The sequence below is a fragment of the Chenopodium quinoa genome, unplaced genomic scaffold (genome assembly GCF_001683475.1).
Source record: "Chenopodium quinoa cultivar QQ74 unplaced genomic scaffold, ASM168347v1, whole genome shotgun sequence".
In the NCBI taxonomy this organism is placed as follows: Eukaryota; Viridiplantae; Streptophyta; class Magnoliopsida; order Caryophyllales; family Amaranthaceae; genus Chenopodium; species Chenopodium quinoa.
In genome coordinates, this window is record NW_018743144.1 from 2513653 (window position 1) to 2533526 (window position 19874).

Genomic DNA, 19874 nt, shown 5'->3' on the forward strand with positions numbered 1-19874 from the left:
TGAAAGGTACTCATCACTGGGTTTGGTTTTGGGAAGACACAAATGGATGTCTACAATGGCGTTCATCACAAGGTTTGATTTCCTTACCACCCTCAAACTCAAGGATAAGTGGAGGTCTCGAGTTGTGAAATCAAGAATCTACTTGAAAGGATGGTAAACAAATCAAGGAAGGATTGGGCTCTCAAGATTTATTACACTCTATGGGCTCTTAGGACGGCATACAAGACTCTAATCGGCACGACCCCCTATAGGTTGGTCTATGGAAAGGCTTGTCACTTGCCGGTTGAGTTAAAATATAAGGCTTAGTGGGCCATCAAGGAACTCAATATGGATTTATCGTTGGCCAGTGAGAAGAGATTGCTTAAGCTCAATGAACTTGAAGGGCTTAGAGATGATGCATATGAGAGCTCAAGATTGTATAAGGAGAAGACCAAAAAGTGGCATGACCAACATATACGAAACAAGAGCTTTAAGGTTGGATATAAAGTTTTGCTTTTCAACTCTAGGCTTTGTTTGTTTCCGCGTAAACTCAAGTCCAAGTGGTTGGGTCCTTTTGTGATATCGAAGACTACTCCTTATGGTTCTTTTGAGTTAGATGCGGATGGTAACAAGTTTATGGTCAATGGTCATCGTTTAAAGCACTACTTTTGCAAGGAAGAAGTTGGTCTCATTGAATGTCTAATGCTTGGTCCTTTGGATCCTAAGCCTCCCCCTTGATGAATTTTTCTCATGGTCAAGCTAGTGACCTCATAAAGAAGCGCTTCTCGGGAGGCAACCCGAGTTTCTAACCCTTTTCTACTCTTCTCTTTTCTTTTTTTCTTGATGCTTTAATTTTTCTGTCTACAATATTTTATTGATGGATTTATGTGGTTTTAGGATTTGGTTGAGTTGGAATCGTTGGTATGCCTTGCCTTTAGCATGATTATATGGTCTTTTAGTGCATTTTGAAGAGGGGTTTTTGTGCATATTTTGCTGCAAAATGAGCATCTTTGAAAAATTAGGTGGTTCGACCGAACTCCCTGAAGGATCGGTCGAACTTTGTGAAAGGTTTGACCGAACTTTCTTGAGTCCGGTCGCACCTACTCTGGAAGCTAAATCTGAAAACTTTCTGCTAGAATTGCATAAATTAAGGATTCAGAGTAGGTTCGACCGACCACATGGGGGGTTCGACCGAACCTTGGTTTTCCCAAACATGCTTGAGTTTGGTCGAACCTCCTCTGGAATAAAAAATGGAAACTTTATGCCCATTTTGTGAATTTAGGGTTAGAGAGCAGGTTCGACCGAACCTTGAGCAAATTCGATCAAACTCTGGGTAAAGTTCAACCGAACCTACCCAGGGTTCAACCGAACCTTTGTCGGGGTTATTTTTTTAACATGAGGGAAAGCGCCGCACAGCATCTTCTTGTATCTTACCTCATTCGACTCTCTCTCTCTCCCCTCTTCTCCTTTTCAATCTAAAACTCCATTGACACACCCAATTTCAACCTCAAACCTCCGTCAAAATCACTCCAATCTCCTCTATTTCTCACTTATTTTTCATCCTTCACTCAATTTCTACAATCTACACCCAAAATTCCTCACAAAACTCCACCTTTTCAATTTTCCCCAATTTCTAAGGTTTGAGTGAGTTGTTATTTTTGTGTTTCTACTTGCTTCCAATCAATTGTGGTATGGTTTTTCTAGCTTTTGCAAGTTCATTTTGTCAATTTCTTATAGTTTTACCATGTTTTATATGTTAAAGTATGAATTGTGGTAATATTGAGATTGTTAGTAATGACTTGTTTGATGTTTGTGGTTCAAGGGATTTCCTTGTTGCAACTGATTGGTTGTTGATAGTAGAACTTGTTTTATGATTATTATGCATGTATACCTTGATTTTTTTTTTGTTTTAATGTATTTACTTGAATATTTGATTTCACATTAGGTTGTTCATGCTACTACTTGTTGATTGAGAAATTCATGAGGTGGATGTAGCTTTGAGATTGTTATTCATTGTTCTTGGTTTGATGTTGATGGTTTGTGAGTTATTATCATGAATTTAGGGGACATCATATTGAATTTCACCTAGAATTTCTTAGGATTTGCATATGAATGCCAATGATCTTTTCGTTCTTGCCTTGGTTCATAAGTGTTTATTAATGACTTGAATTGTATTGTTGTTATCCTCTACATCTATTTCACAATTCATGGCTATTACTTTCATGTATACACTTTTTTTTTTATCTTGGCAAGCCTTTTTTATGGCGCCTCTTGGCTTGCATATTCCTAATGATATTCTTGGTTATTTTTGTAGAGTCATTATGTTTGGCAAGGGCAAAAGAAAATCCAAGAGGAAGAGGGCGGGTGAGCCTTCAACACCCTCTTTCCCTCCTCCACCGGGCATCAATGATCACGGCATCATTTCTCCGAATGAGCATTTCTAGAGTGTCTACCAATCACTCATCTCTCCTCCAATTAGAACAAGAAGGTTGTTCTGTGCTACATCCTTGAGAAACTCGGCATCTTGGACGAAGTGGTCCGGCTTGCCCAAAACATTAGGTGGGGTGACTTCATCTGCCTTTCCGCTCATACTTATGAGCGAGTTACATTAGAGTTCCTTGCTTCTCTCCGCAAGGAAGTAATAGAAGAGGATGATGATGGAAATGAACCTCAGCTTGTCATTCACTTCTGCATGTTCAATGAGGATCATTCTCTAACCGAGAGTGGTTTAAATGACATCTTCCATTGGCATGCAACCGGGCTTGATCACCCATCTGAGATGACCTTAACTCATCACATCCCATACAACGAACAAGAGTGGTGGAGGAGCATATCCACCAAGGACAATTTCCGCACCAACACTGCCAAAGTCAACAACATCATCCATATTACCATGAGATACTTCGCTTGGCTTCTTCAATATGCCGTATCTTCAAGGCAAATCTCGGCTCTATGGTAAAAGATGAGGTGGCTTGCCTCTTTTTGGCCGACAACCCTCAGCGCACAAAGTTCCAATGCTCCTCCACTTTCATCCAACGGCTTTTGGACACCCGTGATAACCTTCTAAGTGACGATATTCACATTGGGGGCTTGATCACTCTTATTGCCCTTTCCTTGAAGGATGGGGCCTACAAGGACCAAATCGATTTGCTCCCCTACGTTCTCAAATACAGAAAGGGAGCGGCCGAAGGGTGTCCTCCTTATGCTCTCTCCATCATTGCTCTCTGTCAACAACGCTTCATCAACTACACAACCAATAAAGGCAAGTTTATCCTCTTGGTGGATAAAGAAGAAGAATGGTGTGTCCTTCCGGACCCCGATCTCACTTCGGTGGACCATTCCAATCCTCTAAATAAAGGATCACCCAGCAGTTCATCCCCGACGAGTTGAGGAGGAACCGAACCCGGGGTGCTATTCCACATCCTCAACCGGTCCACCACCCGGAGCAAACCGTCCCCCCTTTAGTACCCTCGAGGATAACCGCCGTGATAACAAAAACTTCCATTGAACAATGGGGATACTACAGAAGGATGAATTATGACAATCTTGTGCAAGCGAGCGTTCAAGCGCCCTATGTTAACTATCCCTACCACCCTCCTCAAGAGGGTCAGGTTCCTCATTGGGACCCCTATGACCCCAACAACCCTACCCCCAATGTCTACCCGTATTGGGAAGGTCTCGTTGACACTTTCCAACGTATTGGCACCCCTCATTACGATCCTTATCGCCCGGGTGGATGTAATCCGGCCAATGACCCGGCATCTACATCCACCCCAAACCCTTTTGATGGTGGTTGGGGTGACAATGGGTGGCCCTATAAGCATTTCAAACAACCTTTCCACCTTTCATGGATACTCCCGAGTTTGATTTTGATAACCCCCCTAGGGAGCAAGGAAATAGGAACCCGAGATGAGGGCTCCCTTACCTCCCCCCCCCCAGAATTTCTTGTTTTTAACTTTTGCTCGGGACGTGCAAAAGACTTGTGTGGGGGAGGATGTTCCTTTTGGTTGGTTAAAGTGTACATAAGAGGGTAGTGTGGTAGGATAGTAGTTGTGCATAAGGAGGACCATTGAGGATAATGGTTTTGTTGTAGTTGATGATGATTATGATGATTTGTTGATGATGATGATGATTTTTTTTTATGATGATGATGATGTTTTTGTGATGATTTTTATTGATAATTTGATGAGTTTTTGTGTAGAAATGTTGATTCTCCCAAGGAAAAATCCAAACTCCCGACAATCCAAACTCCCTTAATCCAAACTTTGTAGATAGCCCTTTTTTTATTTGTTTATTTCTTCCTTTTTTATAGCTTTAGTCTCCTTTGTTTATTAACTTTTTTCTTTTATTCTTGTTTTATCTTAGTAGTTTCTTTTGTTTTGGCTCGCTTTTCAAGCTTGGAAATGGAGATGAAGGAAGTTAAGGGGCAACTCGAGCTCCCTTGGTGAGATTGTATGATTTATCTTATCTTCCATTTCAAGTGGCGTTTGGTGAGACCTTTCCTCTCTTCTATTTTCTTTTTCTTTGGGTGTTTAGTTTAGTTTTAGCTTAGGAAGAAGTTGAATGGTTCGAGGATGTTTGCTTTTGGTTCTTTGGAACCTGGGATCGTTGATGTTGTTATCGAACGACCACTTGTATGACAATTGGGATTTATTTGGATCATATGCCTCGTTTGTGAACCTTTTTTATTTCTTCCTCCTTTTTTTTGTTTTGTTTTCCCCTTTCTGTGTTACAAACTTGACTATGAAAAGTTGAAATGATTTTTTATTTGCAATTTGCTCATTCATTTGGATTAGTTTGCCTCTCATGATGGTGTGTCTTTGAATGCTTATCTTCCTAGTTGATGAGGGTTTACACGGTTTGAGAATGCTTAGGGTTGAGTTAGACACATTTTAAGCTAACGAGAGATCACCTTTGATGAAGTAGTCTCTTAGGCCAAAGAGACCTGTGAGCTAGAGACCATCCCTAAGTTAGTCTCTTAGGCCATTTTGATATGGTCTCTTTGGCCAATTTTGTAGTAGTGTAAGCATGATTACAAGTACTAATTCCCTTTAAATATGTACAAAAGGTGTGATCAAGCAATAACAATAAATATCAAGCAACATAATAATAATCATAATAATAATCATCATAAACATGTTAAAGCATAATACTAGTAAGATTCTAGGCATGATGCTAACAATATTAATAATAAACCCTAGCATGTCACTAAACAATAAAAAATCAAATATATAGCCCTAACATGATACTAACATGAATATTAAGAAAGAAAATAGGAAGCATCACAGGAATCATAATTGATATAAGCAAATCACCCTAAATATCATACTAAAGAAAGCATCCTAACATGATACTAGGAACATCCTAAACATGATACTAGGAATCAATAAAACATCCTAACATGATAATAGGAATCAAAATAACAATCTAAGCATGATTTGTATATCATAAAATTAATAAATCAATTAAAGCACTTACTTGGATGTCTCGTACCTCTTTCTAATAACAAAATACACGCGTTAGTAACTTCAAGGAAAATAATAAAACAAAAACTAAATTAAATAATTGAAATAAAGATTTGGGACCAAACCCATATAAATTAAAACCTTTCACGTCTAGGGCGAAGGCAACTTCGAATATGGCTAGGTGAATGCGGAATTTTGTATCTGAGAAAAGGCTAGTTTTGAAAAGAGAGAGAGAGAGAGAGAGAGTAATCAAGAAAATCTTGATGTGAGTTGGTGAATGAAAAGGGACTCTTTAGAAAGCTATTTATATAGAAAATCAACCAAAAAGATAAAAAATCAAAACAGAGTTCTGACGCGTATAACCGAGGTTAGCGCTAGACGCTGACATTAGCGCCAGGCGCTAACGCTAGCGCCAGGCGCTAAGCTTAGCGTCAGGCGCTAATGCTGGCGTTTGGCGCTGACTAAAATATTGACGCGTTTTCTAAAATCAGATAGAAATTGCCGTACAGGAGGATAAAATCCTTTTTTTCCTCAAAAACATTCTTTTATTCTGATTAAAAATAATAAAAAGTCAACAAAAGTCAATTTATCAATGCTAATTGAATTAGGAATGAAAAGAACCTTCTAGAAGAATCTAGAAGACTAAAACCATTCCTAATTGCATTAGGAATGATAAATCCATATTAGGCCCTCCTCTAGATCATTGGGCCGCATATAAGGCTCAAACCGGGCCCAGTTTAGTAATTTGGCCATAACTTCCTCAATATTCATCGGAATCGGGCTTATAATATATCGTTGGAAAGCTCTTTTCAATCTCTATCCAACTGCACTACTATTGGACCCATATCATGGACCAACCAAACTGGATTGGCTGTTTTCTTAAAGTAGGTTTTCAAAAATAGAGAGAAGAGAAAGAAATTAAAACTATCCGCAACACTAAACTTTCCACACTTTCACTTCATTCGATTATGATTCGACGTGAAAGGTACTCATCACTGGGTTTGGTTTTGGGAAGACACAAATGGATGTCTACAATGGCGTTCATCACAAGGTTTGATTTCCTTACCACCCTCAAACTCAAGGATAAGTGGAGGTCTCGAGTTGTGAAATCAAGAATCTACTTGAAAGGATGGTAAACAAATCAAGGAAGGATTGGGCTCTCAAGATTTATTACACTCTATGGGCTCTTAGGACGGCATACAAGACTCTAATCGGCACGACCCCCTATAGGTTGGTCTATGGAAAGGCTTGTCACTTGCCGGTTGAGTTAAAATATAAGGCTTAGTGGGCCATCAAGGAACTCAATATGGATTTATCGTTGGCCAGTGAGAAGAGATTGCTTAAGCTCAATGAACTTGAAGAGCTTAGAGATGATGCATATGAGAGCTCAAGATTGTATAAGGAGAAGACCAAAAAGTGGCATGACCAACATATACGAAACAAGAGCTTTAAGGTTGGATATAAAGTTTTGCTTTTCAACTCTAGGCTTTGTTTGTTTCCGCGTAAACTCAAGTCCAAGTGGTTGGGTCCTTTTGTGATATCGAAGACTACTCCTTATGGTTCTTTTGAGTTAGATGCGGATGGTAACAAGTTTATGGTCAATGGTCATCGTTTAAAGCACTACTTTTGCAAGGAAGAAGTTGGTCTCATTGAATGTCTAATGCTTGGTCCTTTGGATCCTAAGCCTCCCCCTTGATGAATTTTTCTCATGGTCAAGCTAGTGACCTCATAAAGAAGCGCTTCTCGGGAGGCAACCCGAGTTTCTAACCCTTTTCTACTCTTCTCTTTTCTTTTTTTCTTGATGCTTTAATTTTTCTGTCTACAATATTTTATTGATGGATTTATGTGGTTTTAGGATTTGGTTGAGTTGGAATCGTTGGTATGCCTTGCCTTTAGCATGATTATATGGTCTTTTAGTGCATTTTGAAGAGGGGTTTTTGTGCATATTTTGCTGCAAAATGAGCATCTTTGAAAAATTAGGTGGTTCGACCGAACTCCCTGAAGGATCGGTCGAACTTTGTGAAAGGTTTGACCGAACTTTCTTGAGTCCGGTCGCACCTACTCTGGAAGCTAAATCTGAAAACTTTCTGCTAGAATTGCATAAATTAAGGATTCAGAGTAGGTTCGACCGACCACATGGGGGGTTCGACCGAACCTTGGTTTTCCCAAACATGCTTGAGTTTGGTCGAACCTCCTCTGGAATAAAAAATGGAAACTTTATGCCCATTTTGTGAATTTAGGGTTAGAGAGCAGGTTCGACCGAACCTTGAGCAAATTCGATCAAACTCTGGGTAAAGTTCAACCGAACCTACCCAGGGTTCAACCGAACCTTTGTCGGGGTTATTTTTTTAACATGAGGGAAAGCGCCGCACAGCATCTTCTTGTATCTTACCTCATTCGACTCTCTCTCTCTCCCCTCTTCTCCTTTTCAATCTAAAACTCCATTGACACACCCAATTTCAACCTCAAACCTCCGTCAAAATCACTCCAATCTCCTCTATTTCTCACTTATTTTTCATCCTTCACTCAATTTCTACAATCTACACCCAAAATTCCTCACAAAACTCCACCTTTTCAATTTTCCCCAATTTCTAAGGTTTGAGTGAGTTGTTATTTTTGTGTTTCTACTTGCTTCCAATCAATTGTGGTATGGTTTTTTCTAGCTTTTGCAAGTTCATTTTGTCAATTTCTTATAGTTTTACCATGTTTTATATGTTAAAGTATGAATTGTGGTAATATTGAGATTGTTAGTAATGACTTGTTTGATGTTTGTGGTTCAAGGGATTTCCTTGTTGCAACTGATTGGTTGTTGATAGTAGAACTTGTTTTATGATTATTATGCATGTATACCTTGATTTTTTTTTTTGTTTTAATGTATTTACTTGAATATTTGATTTCACATTAGGTTGTTCATGCTACTACTTGTTGATTGAGAAATTCATGAGGTGGATGTAGCTTTGAGATTGTTATTCATTGTTCTTGGTTTGATGTTGATGGTTTGTGAGTTATTATCATGAATTTAGGGGACATCATATTGAATTTCACCTAGAATTTCTTAGGATTTGCATATGAATGCCAATGATCTTTTCGTTCTTGCCTTGGTTCATAAGTGTTTATTAATGACTTGAATTGTATTGTTGTTATCCTCTACATCTATTTCACAATTCATGGCTATTACTTTCATGTATACACTTTTTTTTTTATCTTGGCAAGCCTTTTTTATGGCGCCTCTTGGCTTGCATATTCCTAATGATATTCTTGGTTATTTTTGTAGAGTCATTATGTTTGGCAAGGGCAAAAGAAAATCCAAGAGGAAGAGGGCGGGTGAGCCTTCAACACCCTCTTTCCCTCCTCCACCGGGCATCAATGATCACGGCATCATTTCTCCAAATGAGCATTTCTAGAGTGTCTACCAATCACTCATCTCTCCTCCAATTAGAACAAGAAGGTTGTTCTGTGCTACATCCTTGAGAAACTCGGCATCTTGGACGAAGTGGTCCGGCTTGCCCAAAACATTAGGTGGGGTGACTTCATCTGCCTTTCCGCTCATACTTATGAGCGAGTTACATTAGAGTTCCTTGCTTCTCTCCGCAAGGAAGTAATAGAAGAGGATGATGATGGAAATGAACCTCAGCTTGTCATTCACTTCTGCATGTTCAATGAGGATCATTCTCTAACCGAGAGTGGTTTAAATGACATCTTCCATTGGCATGCAACCGGGCTTGATCACCCATCTGAGATGACCTTAACTCATCACATCCCAAACAGCGAACAAGAGTGGTGGAGGAGCATATCCACCAAGGACAATTTCCGCACCAACACTGCCAAAGTCAACATCATCATCCATATTACCATGAGATACTTCGCTTGGCTTCTTCAATATGCCGTATCTTCAAGGCAAATCTCGGCTCTATGGTAAAAGATGAGGTGGCTTGCCTCTTTTTGGCCGACAACCCTCAGCGCACAAAGTTCCAATGCTCCTCCACTTTCATCCAACGGCTTTTGGACACCCGTGATAACCTTCTAAGTGACGATATTCACATTGGGGGCATGATCACTCTTATTGCCCTTTCCTTGAAGGATGGGGCCTACAAGGACCAAATCGATTTGCTCCCCTACGTTCTCAAATACAGAAAGGGAGCGGCCGAAGGGTGTCCTCCTTATGCTCTCTCCATCATTGCTCTCTGTCAACAACGCTTCATCAACTACACAACCAATAAAGGCAAGTTTATCCTCTTGGTGGATAAAGAAGAAGAATGGTGTGTCCTTCCGGACCCCGATCTCACTTCGGTGGACCATTCCAATCCTCTAAATAAAGGATCACCCAGCAGTTCATCCCCGACGAGTTGAGGAGGAACCGAACCCGGGGTGCTATTCCACATCCTCAACCGGTCCACCACCCGGAGCAAACCGTCCCCCTTTAGTACCCTCGAGGATAACCGCCGTGATAACAAAAACTTCCATTGAACAATGGGGATACTACAGAAGGATGAATTATGACAATCTTGTGCAAGCGAGCGTTCAAGCGCCCTATGTTAACTATCCCTACCACCCTCCTCAAGAGGGTCAGGTTCCTCATTGGGACCCCTATGACCCCAACAACCCTACCCCCAATGTCTACCCGTATTGGGAAGGTCTCATTGACACTTTCCAACGTATTGGCACCCCTCATTACGATCCTTATCGCCCGGGTGGATGTAATCCGGCCAATGACCCGGCATCTACATCCACCCCAAACCCTTTTGATGGTGGTTGGGGTGACAATGGGTGGCCCTATAAGCATTTCAAACAACCTTTCCACCTTTCATGGATACTCCCGAGTTTGATTTTGATAACCCCCCTAGGGAGCAAGGAAATAGGAACCCGAGATGAGGGCTCCCTTACCTCCCCCCCCCCCAGAATTTCTTGTTTTTAACTTTTGCTCGGGACGTGCAAAAGACTTGTGTGGGGGAGGATGTTCCTTTTGGTTGGTTAAAGTGTACATAAGAGGGTAGTGTGGTAGGATAGTAGTTGTGCATAAGGAGGACCATTGAGGATAATGGTTTTGTTGTAGTTGATGATGATTATGATGATTTGTTGATGATGATGATGATTTTTTTTTATGATGATGATGATGTTTTTGTGATGATTTTTATTGATAATTTGATGAGTTTTTGTGTAGAAATGTTGATTCTCCCAAGGAAAAATCCAAACTCCCGACAATCCAAACTCCCTTAATCCAAACTTTGTAGATAGCCCTTTTTTTTATTTGTTTATTTCTTCCTTTTTTATAGCTTTAGTCTCCTTTGTTTATTAACTTTTTTCTTTTATTCTTGTTTTATCTTAGTAGTTTCTTTTGTTTTGGCTCGCTTTTCAAGCTTGGAAATGGAGATGAAGGAAGTTAAGGGGCAACTCGAGCTCCCTTGGTGAGATTGTATGATTTATCTTATCTTCCATTTCAAGTGGCGTTTGGTGAGACCTTTCCTCTCTTCTATTTTCTTTTTCTTTGGGTGTTTAGTTTAGTTTTAGCTTAGGAAGAAGTTGAATGGTTCGAGGATGTTTGCTTTTGGTTCTTTGGAACCTGGGATCGTTGATGTTGTTATCGAACGACCACTTGTATGACGATTGGGATTTATTTGGATCATATGCCTCGTTTGTGAACCTTTTTTATTTCTTCCTCCTTTTTTTTGTTTTGTTTTCCCCTTTCTGTGTTACAAACTTGACTATGAAAAGTTGAAATGATTTTTTATTTGCAATTTGCTCATTCATTTGGATTAGTTTGCCTCTCATGATGGTGTGTCTTTGAATGCTTATCTTCCTAGTTGATGAGGGCTTACACGGTTTGAGAATGCTTAGGGTTGAGTTAGACACATTTTAAGCTAATGTAGCATGGTTAAGAACTTTTGTGGACGTTTAAACCCCTAGCTCACGGGAAAGTGGTAATATGGTGTTGCTCTCTATAGTGGATAGGATTCCCTTTAGTTGGCATTTACTTACTTCCCAACCCTTGTGAGGTCTAATATTGTTCAAGCCTTCATCATTCTTGTTGAGCGGCATTTAGGATCCTTGGCTATGCGTATCTTAATCCTTGTGTTGGCGTCTAGCTCCCAAGATCGTGACCAAGCAACTCTAGAGGAGGAAAAGGGCGTTTTTCATTTTTCTTTGTTTTTCTTGTGTTTTGTTACAAATTTCGTTTTCATTTTTGCATCAACTTACTTGCTAACCAATTTGAGCCTTATTTCCATTTCTTGACTTAACTATATTACAAACCTATCGGCCTATGTCTTACCGATCCTTGTAGTTAGTGAAGCATTGGCTTGTGAGGTTTGAGTTTTGTGATTGTTGGATATGAGCAAGAAAAATGTGTTAATTGGTTCAAGTATAGTTTTTAAAGTTGAACATGATAAGAATATGCAAAAAATCTTGAGAAGAAAGATGCAATTCAAGAAGACCAAGTGAAGTTTTCAAAAAAAAAAATGATGAAAAATGAATAAATGGTGAAAAGGGATGAAGTAATGTTGTTAGGTTTGTATTGAAGGTTGTAGTTTGATTTTAAGTTCAATTCTTAGGTTGTTCATGAGGGATGGCCACTCTTTTGCTTCACATAGGATTTGCCACCAAAATTTTCAAATTGATTCCCAACCTTAACCCTTAGCCATGACATTACAACCCTAGTTAAGACCCTTGGACTTTGGAGGAGCGAGGTCAAAGACCGGTGGAGGGAGATAGATTTCAATCCTATGGAGAGAGGATGCATAGTTGCAATGTCGATATAACCTTATGATTTCACATAAAATTTCTTTTTCCGGTTCCCTCGAGGAATCATGAGGAGCTAACTAAGGGATGAATGGAAGCTAGTGGAGAGAACGCGGAGCGTCTTGGTTGGGAGCTAGGGCGGAGAATGAAATCATTAGTTCTCTATGCTTAGCTTAGGTTTGTCTTATTCAACCTTGAGAATCTAAGAACGTGTTTTCCCGCTTTGAATTGAGAAAGGTAAGTATTCTTTGGTGCATCTATTTTCGTGTGAGTCCAAGTGGAGCATTTCCTTCATTGAGGCTTGATTAGTTTCTCTAAAACCTTGTCATGTTATGTTAGTTGTGTTTGTCTCTTTGTTCTAGTTTTCCTTACTTGAGGACAAGTAAGAGGCAAGTGTGAATGATTTTGATGAGTGGCATTTATGCCACTCTTTTATCATTTTTTATCAAAGGATTCTCCCCTCATTTGCACTTGTTTGGCCTTTTTCTAAGAATTTTTACCTTAGTTTTGTTTTCTCATTTCCCTTCTCTTTTATCTTCCTTTTTCCTAGATTTTTGCCTACTCTTTACTTTGATTTCCATGCTCGTGTTTTGTAGGAACCAGGGTCTTCAAAGAGAAGAAAGCTTAAGTCGACTTGGAGCTAAGGAAAGAAAGTTATAGAGGAGGTGTGGTCGAACTCAAGAAAGGTTCGGTCGAACCTTAGGTGTGACCGAACCTGCATAAGGTTCGACCGAACTTTGGAGGCAAGAACTTTTCAAACTTCAGCATTTTGCAGAAGCGGTCGAACCCAAGAAGTTCAACCGAACCAGAAGCAGGGAGGTTCGACCGAACCTACCCATGGTTCGGCCGAACCTACCCATGGTTCAGTCAAACCTTTTGCCGACTTCAGCCAGTTGTGTACGGACTATATAAGTCCCGTTTCAGAACTTTTGAATGTAATGAGTTCTACTTAGTTCTAATTTTAGAATATTAGTTTAATCTAGAGAGAGAAAATTGGATTATTACTCAAGTTTCCTTATTGTATACATTTTTGGTCAAGTTTAATCTTCAATCAAACAACATTTCAAGCTTTCATCTTTCATTAATCTTTTCTTTAGTAATCTCTAATCCTTTCTTTTAGATTTATTTATTTCCTTTATTGTTGCTTATTTTAGTTAATCTTATTAGTTCATCTAGTTATTCTTGAATTCATTGTTCTTAATCATGTTTTGTTTTGAGTTTCTTGAGTTTATTTCTAGTTTTGATATTATGTTTACTCCCTTCTCTAGGCTAATTTCTTAGCTAGGGGAAGGGGGTGGAAAATATGTGTTGATATTGGATGAATGATGATGGTTGGATTGAACTCATGCCATAAATTGATGAAAGACATGATTTTTTATAGCTTGATATTATTGTTGCACTCTATTTGATGTTTTCTAGTTTAAATGCATGAAAGTGATTTGAACTAGATTAAGATCATCTCTATTTTAATGATTGCATGAGAATGAGTTATTAGAGTGGAGTTTTATGGATTTTGTTTCTTTATTCTCTTGAAATGATTGTAACTAACAGGATGCATGAGAATGATCCTTATTAGTGTAGACCTCTTTCATTGATTTGCCTAGACTATTGCATGAGAATGAATTGTTTAGGTAGAATCTTGTGTTCTTTGGCATGTGTCTCATGATAATCATTATTATTTCCCTCTTTCTAATCTTATTTGACACCCCATTATCCCTAGCGTCATTTTCCCTTGATTTTAATCATCATTTTCTTGCTTATTTGTAGTTTTAGTGTTCTTACTCAACAAAACCAACAAAAACAATCCCCATTTTGCTCTTGCATTAGTGATTATTGATGTTGAATTAGTGTGCTTCCCTAGTGGTTTGACCCTTTACTTGCCACTAACTATTTTGGTGTAAGTTTAGGTATTATAAATGATTAATTTGATTAGGGTAGTAGCTTAACGACCTATTCAACCCGCGATCAGTATGTAATTACCCAGAATGGGTAGCGAACATTGTCCCATCCCTAAAAAGGATGGACGAGTTCGCATGTGTGTCGACTTTAGGGATCTTAATAAAGCTAGCCCTAAATACGATTTTCCTCTACCACATATTGATATATTGGTAGATAACACGGCTGAACATGTGATGTTATCCTTTATGGATGGATACGCAGGTTACAACCAATTTTTAATGGCAAAAAAAGACGATGAAAAGACATGCTTTATTACCCCTTGGGGTACGTATTGCTACACAGTCATGCCATTCGGTTTAAAAAATGCAGGAGCTACGAACCAAAGAACGACTACGACTCTCTTGCATGATATGATGCATAAAGATATAGAAGTGTATTTGGATGATATGATCGTGAGGTCCAAATATAGAATGGGACATACAAAAGCTTTACGCAAATTTTTCGCTCGCATAAAAGAATACAAAATGCGATTGAATCCACAAAAATGCACCTTCGGAGTAACTTCTGGCAATTTACTCGGATATGTAGTAGGCACACATGGCATCGAGATCGATCCCTCTAAAATAAAGGCAATTGTTGACATGCCTCCCCCTCAAACAGAAAACGAAATTAGGGGATTCCTTGGAAAACTACAATACATTAGTCGATTTATCAACAAATTGACTATGACTTGTGAGCCAATATTTAAAAAATTGAAAAAACAGGAGAAACATGAATAGGACGATCAATGCCAAAAGGCCTTTGAGAAAATCAAAGATTATCTCAAAAGTCCACCAATTATAGCACCACTAGTACCCAAACTACCTCTTAGGCAATACATTACAGTTACAGACACAACCACAGGGGCCATGTTAGCACAAGAGGTAAAAAAATTCGAGCGTGCAATATATTACATAAGTAAAAAATTTATCCAATATGAAACAAAATATAGCACCTTGGAAAAGACAAGCCTAGCATTAGTGTGGGTAATAAAAAAATTACGACATTATATGTTACCACACACTACTCATGTGATTTCTCAACAAAATCCGATAAAGTATTTATTTGAACTACCACCCATACAAGGAAGGATATCTAAGTGGTTAGTGACGTTGGCCGAATTTGAGCTAAAATATATTCCTGGAAAATCAATGAAAGGAAAAGTAAGTTTCGACTTTCTGGCAAACATCCAATTCAAACAAGTCGTGCAGAAACTACTCATCTTCCGGATGAAGAGATTCTACACAAGATGACAAATGGGTAATGTAATTTGACGGTGCGTCCAATCAAAAATGATGTGGCGTAGGAGTATTACTCATAAGTCCAGATGGAGCACATACTCCAATCTCTGTTAAACTTGACTTTGAGGTTACTAATAATGTCGCAGAATGTGAAGCATGCATTATTGGATTAGAAGCAGCAGGGTGTGCAAAAATTAAAGGTATATGGAGACTCCAGTTTGATTATAAATCATATACTAAAAAACTCCACAATGATATTATACCAAGCACACCTAGAGAAACTCATCGAACATTTTGAACATATTGATTTTAAATATCTCCCAAGGGATGACAATCAATTTGCCGATGCGCTAGCAAAATTAGCCTCAATGATCAACATTCCAGATGACTTAAATATGATGCCAGTATGCGTTGATAGAAGAGAAGAATTAGCGCATTGCAACGCAATAGAGGAAATAAATGACATCGAAGGGGACAGTCCTTGGTATGATCATATCTTCCAATATATTACTCATGGCACATATCCCGAAAATACTTCATCGAAAGACCAACGAGCCTTACGAAACTTGCGGCCCAATATGGTCTAGTAAATGTTCAATTATGCAAAAAGGACCTAATGGTCAAAGTTTATTATGTATAGGCCAACCGGAAGCCACACACCTTATGGAAAGTACTCACAAAGGTGTTTGTGGACCTCACATGAATGGTAAAATGCTTTCAAAAATAATTTCACAGCAAGGGTACTATTGGTCAACTATGGAAAATGATTGCATACAATATGTTAAAAAATGTCCAGAGTGCCAAATGTTCGCTAATTTACAACACCTTCCACCATCCGAACTATACAATCTCACTTCCCCTTGGCCTTTTTCGACTTGGGGAATTGACATAATTGGAAAAGTCTCTCCAACAGGAACAGGAGGGCACGAGTACGTATTAGTGTAGCCATCGATTACTTCACTAAGTGTATTGAGGATGCTTCTTACGTGAACATCACTTCTAAACATGTCGCAAAGTTTCTCGAACGAAACATATTTTGTAGATATGGAGTTCCACATGAACTAATTAGTTATCAGGGATCTCAATTCAAAGCTGAAGTCGAGACCCTCTTAACTCGTTATAAAGTAAAACCATCATCTTTCATTCCCATACAGACCTCAAATGAATGGAGCTGTAGAGTCGACAAATAAAATATAACAGTCATCATTAAGAAAATGGCAGAAAATTATAAAGACTAGCCGAATAAACTATACTTTGCATTATGGGGTTATAGAACATCTATACGAACATCAATAGGAGTAACTCCATACTCCTTAGTTTTCGGAATGGACGCAGTTCAACTAGTCGAACTGGAAATACCATCCCTACGCATCGTACTTGAAAGTAAGATACCGAAAGCTGAATAGGTAAGAGCAAGGTATGAAGAGCTTTTATTCCTCGATGAACGACGATTAAGAGCTTTGCATCATGTACAAGTCTACCAAAGGCTCATTGCGCGTCATTTCAATAAAAGAATCAAACCCAGAATTATAAAAAAAAAAGGTGACTTTGAACTAAAGGAGGTTAGGGGTCCACCAACCGATCCAAGAGGGAAATTCAAACCTAATTGGATAGGTCCCTACCGCGTAATTGAAATCCTATCAGGAGGAGCCGTCAGGTTAATGGATATTGGATGAGATGAAATTCTTCAATTAATAAACATTGATCGCCTTAAGAAATATTACATATGAAATCCGGATAACTCGTTCACTCATACAACCAATTTTAATTAGCATTCAACTGAAAGATTCTAAGTGTTATGCATTTTACCGAATAACACGGTAAAATACATAACACTTGGGGGGGTAATTTAGAAATAATAAACCGTTCTAAGTGTTCAAATTTTTTCGAACATCATGAAAAAATCTTCACACTTGGGGGGGTAATAATACAGAATTTAAAAAAAAATCGAGACATTCGTAGCACAGGTGTCGCGTGCAACTAGAAGAGTTGCGCGCGGATGTCACGCTCAACAGATTTCGTTGCGCGCGGCAGGCTCGCGCAACTACAGACGTTTCACGCGCCACCTGATGACGAACTGCGAACCCGAATTCTTACGTTTAAATGAAGTTGCGATTTCTAATTGTGGCAAAAAAGAGGGTGTTTCTTAAATATAACATATACTCGGAAAATAAAATTAAACTTTGATTTGATTCTTTTAAACAAGGTTTGATTAATTTTTCATTTAATCTAAGAGATTAAAGAAAAATAAAAAATACATAATAATAAAAAAAACCATTAGAACTACGCAAAGACCTGATTTGGTAATGCGAATACGTAGGAAATATTTATGATTCGGTCATATCAAAATATTAAAATATAAAGCTCATTTTTATTTCATCCAAATTTCAAAAGAGAGACATTGTTGAACTAGATAGTAAACAAAACAAAACATAGTAGTGATTACACTTTATTCAATTTAAAACTAATGGCGAAATTGTGTAACACTCTAAGGTTTTACTATGTCCTCGATTGTCATAGATGATGGAGGAGTGGTTTCCATCGCAGTATTTTCAGAAACCTTGGAGCTTTCCCCTACACTCTTCTTCTTCACCCAAACATTGTTTTCAATTTAGGGAGTGGGGCCTTTGCAACCTGTTTTCCTTTCCCTTTGACTATTGGAGTTTTCTTGCGAGTATTTGGTGAAGGTTCTTTGATTTTCACACCTTGTTGCGCGGGTTTGGAGAGAGCTTTCCTTTTTGTTTCCTTCGAACGAGCCTTAGGGGATGAGAAGTCTAATTTTCTTCTCACTCCTTTGTTTTGGCCACTAGGAGGAGTAGTAGTGGTCGAATGCATCAAAGGCTTAGGTGGATTGTGAGCGGTGGCGGCTTGAAGTTGAGATCGAGCCTTGTTTAATTCACCTTTATCCGCCGCATTCATCCAAGCCTTGTAAAAGGAAGATAATGTAATACTCGCACTACAAGAAAATAACCTTTTCATAGCGATTATTTTAACCTTTAGTATCAATTGTAATTGCAACAAAAAGCTTTCCCAACGAATTGTCATTTGGTACAATATCTTCCGTTGCCTTAGCCTTTAGTAGTGGTTTTAAATATCGCTGGGGTTGGCCTCAATAATCAATATGAAAAACTACATCCAATCGTGGTGATTATTGTAGCGATTACAATCGCTACAAATGTTTAACTAATTTTCTTCAAATAAAAAAAACATGCGTATGATCTTTACAAGATTCGAACATGCAACCTCAAACTCTTATATTAAATATTTCACCAATAAGCTATGACATATTTTATGAATTATTTGTCAAACAATATTTATATATCTAGTGTTGAAAAGGCTTTTCGTATCGATTTTTAGGATTTAGTGGCGATTGTAAATGATAAGATTTCTCAAAATTATATAAATGTATAAAAATAGTGTGGATATGTATTATTATGTTTTCCGTATCAATTTAATATGGGAAAACCATGGCGATTGTAAAATGATACGACTTCCTTAATTATTTCACAAACATACTTGCATATTGTAGCGAATGTACAATCGCTATGAAAAGAAATTTTTCTTGTAGTGTCGCGGTAGGATTTTGTATTACCCACCTAGGAAGACTTGACCAATATTCCATCCAACGAGGAATTCTTTCGGGTTTAAAGATCACATCTTTAGGGGCATCACAATCTTGCGGGGAATAAATTGTCTCATCCCGTATTGTCTCATTACCCCACAAGGAAAAATATAAGTAGTACTAGATAGGCCTAAAAGCCTAATGTAAGGCCAATTGAGACTATTCCCAATCATACTATTTATGTTCCACCAAGGAATCACAAAACGTATGTTAGGAACCTCATGACAGAAAAACGACGTCCATTCCTCTTCGTTCTTATGCTTATAAAGGATTCAACGTCCAGGGAATGTCCTTACTCATCTCCATTAGCCTCAAGGTTTTGTGGCTGATCAACAATTCGCAAGCGCTCCATGAGCCAAATCTGAAAAGAAAAAAAAAGAGAAGAAAAAAAAAATCAATTTGCGATTTTTTTTTACACAAGCAGGTGGCGCGTGTAACCAAACCAGTTGTGTATGCCCTCCGCGCACAACGAATAAGATTGCGCTATTCATGCCAGCGCAACTTTGTAACTTGCGCTGATAAACGATGAAAAAAATGTACGTGTAATAGGAGTGGACTTCCTGTGAAACCGTTTTTGTTAGGGTCTCCTCTAAGGTGATTCAAACATAGAACGGTTTCCGCCAAAACCAAAGGAGCGGGTGAATGACATCCCTCTATTTTCTCTACTATGGACAACATGGAATAATCTCCGTATTCTTTTCATGTCCTAAGTAAACAATTAACAACAAGACAATAACATAAAGAACGAATTTTAAAGCGTTGTTTTGTCATGTTGTCACGAGGGGCGACAAAATGTTCAATAAATTGAATCAAGTTCACGCCTTATTCAATTCCAATATTGGTCATATCATTGTCGGACAAGCCAAAAAATCTTTGGAATATAGGTTGGGATCT

At 38.5% G+C, this 19874-nt stretch overlaps 2 protein-coding genes across 2 annotated transcripts; both read left to right on the top strand.

The window, feature by feature from the left end:
• The first annotated feature begins 327 nt into the window (after nt 1–327).
• LOC110732133 lies at nt 328–717 on the top strand. Its single transcript, XM_021912051.1, has one exon. The coding sequence runs from the start codon at nt 328–330 to the stop codon at nt 715–717; it is 390 nt and encodes a 129-aa protein (XP_021767743.1).
• A 6033-nt stretch (nt 718–6750) lies between these two features.
• LOC110732134 lies at nt 6751–7140 on the top strand. The gene has a single exon (XM_021912052.1). It carries the CDS (start codon nt 6751–6753, stop codon nt 7138–7140), a length of 390 nt encoding a protein of 129 aa, XP_021767744.1.
• The last annotated feature ends 12734 nt before the right edge of the window (nt 7141–19874 follow it).